Consider the following 3,410-nt stretch of genomic DNA (forward strand, 5'->3'; position numbering starts at 1 on the left):
ACACAAAGCCATTATGATAATTCTTCCTTTGCACTATAGGTTTCATCAAGTGGGTGTTATGGAATTGTTCTCCCTATGTGTAGGTTTTTCACTAGAGAGGAGGTGTTAAGAGGCATGCTTTTATTAGTGTTAGTTTTCAAATCCTCATTATTTGCCATAGGAAAACCCATGATAAACTAATGGAAGCACGTGAATCCTATTGCATATTAGACTCTTTACTCTTTGCCACTCATACTACTTTATACTCAAACATCCTAAGTATAGCATTCCTAGAGCTCACAATCTTTTGGAATCCAAGGGATCGATGATGTGTGGGTGGGAGAGGCGCCCGAGAGGCGATGTGTCTTGGTATGCGACACACCTATAAGGGCGGCCTCAAATATTAAGGCGCGCCTTCGACATGGTAACGTCCTCAAGTTCATAAGTGTCTACTTAACTCTTTGTCAATTCCTAACCGAAGCAAACATTCGAATTTCTTGCCACGCATCTTAACATTGAGACATTGAACATATCAGTGGCTTTGGAAACGGAACAATAATTCATAAGAGGTCATTCATCGTATACATCATTACAATTTGTTGACGGCAATCTCAGGGAGGCGAGTGCGGAGAGACGGTGACAACAGGTTAATTGAAAGATCGCGGAGCGAGCGATCATAAACGAGGGTTCTTGATTGAATTGGGTGCTTGTGGAAGAGTCCCAACGACCGCCTTACAATAGTACTCTTGTTGCTGGCACGATTCGATTGGGAGACAGTGCGGTGCAACGACAAATTGGATCCACTACTAAGTCTCCAACCGCCTTGTAACACTCGCTCGCAGCTTGCTGCAAAATCCAACACCATAGAAATGTCTTTAGCAGTCGCAACAGCTATTACGTCCCAGCAGGCCGTTGATTAGAGATTCAGAATGTAGTTTCTTATAAGGAAGGTAATCCATTGCGTGTCGAGTCGTGCTCTGGATTCGAATTTCGAAATCTAGCCTACGAATACACGTGAGAAGGTGGAGGGTACCATGTCAACTGAAAATGCTCTCTGGATCGAGTTCAAAATCCACGTAGCCTGTAGTGGCACCAGCTCATCCAAAACAGACTGAATGACACACATGCTAACTAGACAAGCTTCATGGCCTGCAAACTCGACCTCTGCGGAAAGGTTGCAGACATCACGAAGGTTAATTCCGGCACTTAGATGATTAAATTCAGACGCCATATCGACTGGACGCGATCTCATGCATGTGAGGAAGGGTTGCTGGCCGCGTGACGCACCTAGCAAAATGCCATGCACGATCTCGACGGCTCTGCTTTCGAGAGACTTGAGCAGATGAGGAGGAAATCCACAAGCAGGAAGCGATGCCACCATTGTCTCCAAGAAATCCGCTGCCGTCACCCCTAGCATTCGCCATTCCAACGCTTTGAGAATGGTGAATTCCATGCCCTTGATACTCTCAGTGGATGCACTTCCAGCGAGACTCTGTATTTTAGATGCGATAGAAAATAAATAGTTCAGTCTCTATACTCCTCCAATTCATCCTTTTTCTACGATAGGAAATATAATCAGCTTGCGGATTTGGCTGTCGCATCATGAGAATTGTCTTGATCGAATGGACACTCAAGGCACTGAATCCTTGCTTTGCACGGACAGACAAAGGTACTACGATGTTCCACGTCAGAGCTGCGCAACGTATGCTACCTGAATTAAGGACATATCAGGTGCATTGCTGTGATCCATTTTGGCCGCAATCCAGAGGCAGGCGACTCCAGCCAAGTGAACATCCAACGAGCCAGCCTGCGCAGAATATAGGTAACACTCCTCAAAATTGAGCACCGAGTCGAAGATCTATCGAAACCTGATAAAAAGTGGTAGACTTCAGCCTGAACTGAATAACTTCACCAAACCATCAACGTCTCGGGAAAGAGGATCAACACCTCCAAGAAGATCCGAGTAGATAGATAATGGTCGAGGTACGCCACTGCTTGTGCTACGGTAGACGTTTTCAATCCAAGGAACCGAGCGACCTGCAAAGGGTTAACGAAACGATTCAGCTGAAATTGAACTGGAAACCAGTGAATATATACGAGAATCGCACGAAATCGCTGTGGGAAAACCACCTGAAGAGTCCATTGCACGCTCTTCCGCCGTCGTGTTCGCCATGAAGCTGGTTCTGTCGTCTCCTTCCTTCGAGTGGGATTGGACTGCAGCATTTTGTCCACGTAAGCCTTGAGCGGTCTGCAGTGCGACCAGCGCTGCCTTTCTAGTAGCACCGCCATTGATTCCGCTAATTCCCCTTCATCCACTGAGCTGGCAGCATTTCTTAACGTCCAATCCTCATCCATGGGGCACCCGCATTCATCGGAGTAAGGTCTCCCATCCGATCCTGCCATGGGATGAATCGATTCTGCGGTCATCAAGCTACTCTCAGCAGAGCTGGTAGGCGAGGGTGGGTCCGATTGGATCTGCTGGGAGCTTTGCAAAAACCCCATGCAATCATCGAATGGGACGAAGCCGGAAAATTGAGCTGGACGATCGGAGAAGTAGTAAGGGGAGGAGCAGCAAGGGGGGGATGTGTTGATGCAATGGTTGGATAGATGGGTGGGGAAGGAGTGATCAAAGAGAAAGTCATCGGGATAGAAGGAGGAGCTCTCGGTGCAGAGGAGGCTGATGGGGGGGGAGGAGGGAACGAGGGGAGGGGTGGAGGAGAGAGGCATGATGATGAGGAAGCAGGAGGATGAGGTGCTGAAGATGAAGAAGGGACACGACGATGAAGAAGACGACGAAGAAGAAGAAGAAGAAGAAGAAGTTCGGCCGGAGAGAGACAAGAAGTTCGGCTGAAGAGTCAGCCGACACCGTATTCCGTATCTCGCACCGTATGCTTGGGCTTGACCGTTACGTATACATACCCAACGGTCCCACCCCAAGACTCCCTTCCATCTTCTTTGTGCGATATCCTCCCTTTGCTTTCTTTGCCACCACCTCGCCCCCCAAGTGCGCTCTCTCTCTCTCTCTCTCTCTCTCTCTCTCTCCTTTCCTCTCTTAGTCTGAGAGATGTGTAGCGACTCTCTCTCTCTCTCAGTCTAAGAGATGTGTAGCGACTCTTTTTGGTGTATACTTTGTCTCACAATTCAGTGAGAGTTTCTGAAGACGTCTCTCTCTCTCTCTCTCTCTCTCTCTCTCTCTATCTCTCTCTCGCTATGGGTCCTTTTGCAAGATCTCAATAAGCCTTGAAATGCCAAGTCACCCTATGGCAACCCTTGAGAGATAGGTTGCCAACTTTTAGCTATTTTGCATATGTAGGCTGCCTTTCCTACTACCCCTCTCACCAGCACATTCCCTAGCCTTCCTTACTTGTGGGTTGCCATGCAATAGCCCTAGCATCACCTATGTTGAATCCCATTTGATATAAGACAAACTT

At 47.8% G+C, this 3,410-nt stretch overlaps 1 protein-coding gene across 1 annotated transcript; it reads right to left on the reverse strand.

The window, feature by feature from the left end:
* Positions 1-711: 711 nt before the first annotated feature.
* LOC147894919 (uncharacterized) lies at positions 712-2,706 on the reverse strand. Its single transcript, XM_087384250.1, has 6 exons — positions 2,110-2,706; positions 1,927-2,016; positions 1,691-1,807; positions 1,267-1,471; positions 1,013-1,143; positions 712-825 (listed from the first exon to the last, which is right to left on the reverse strand). Exons 1-6 carry the CDS (start codon positions 2,704-2,706, stop codon positions 712-714), a joined length of 1,254 nt encoding a protein of 417 aa, XP_087240376.1.
* Between the last annotated feature and the right edge of the window lie 704 nt (positions 2,707-3,410).

This window comes from Dipteris shenzhenensis, chromosome 13 (assembly GCF_047967505.1).
Source record: "Dipteris shenzhenensis isolate YYH24624 ecotype China chromosome 13, Dip_SZ_1.0, whole genome shotgun sequence".
NCBI lineage: Eukaryota > Viridiplantae > Streptophyta > Polypodiopsida > Gleicheniales > Dipteridaceae > Dipteris > Dipteris shenzhenensis.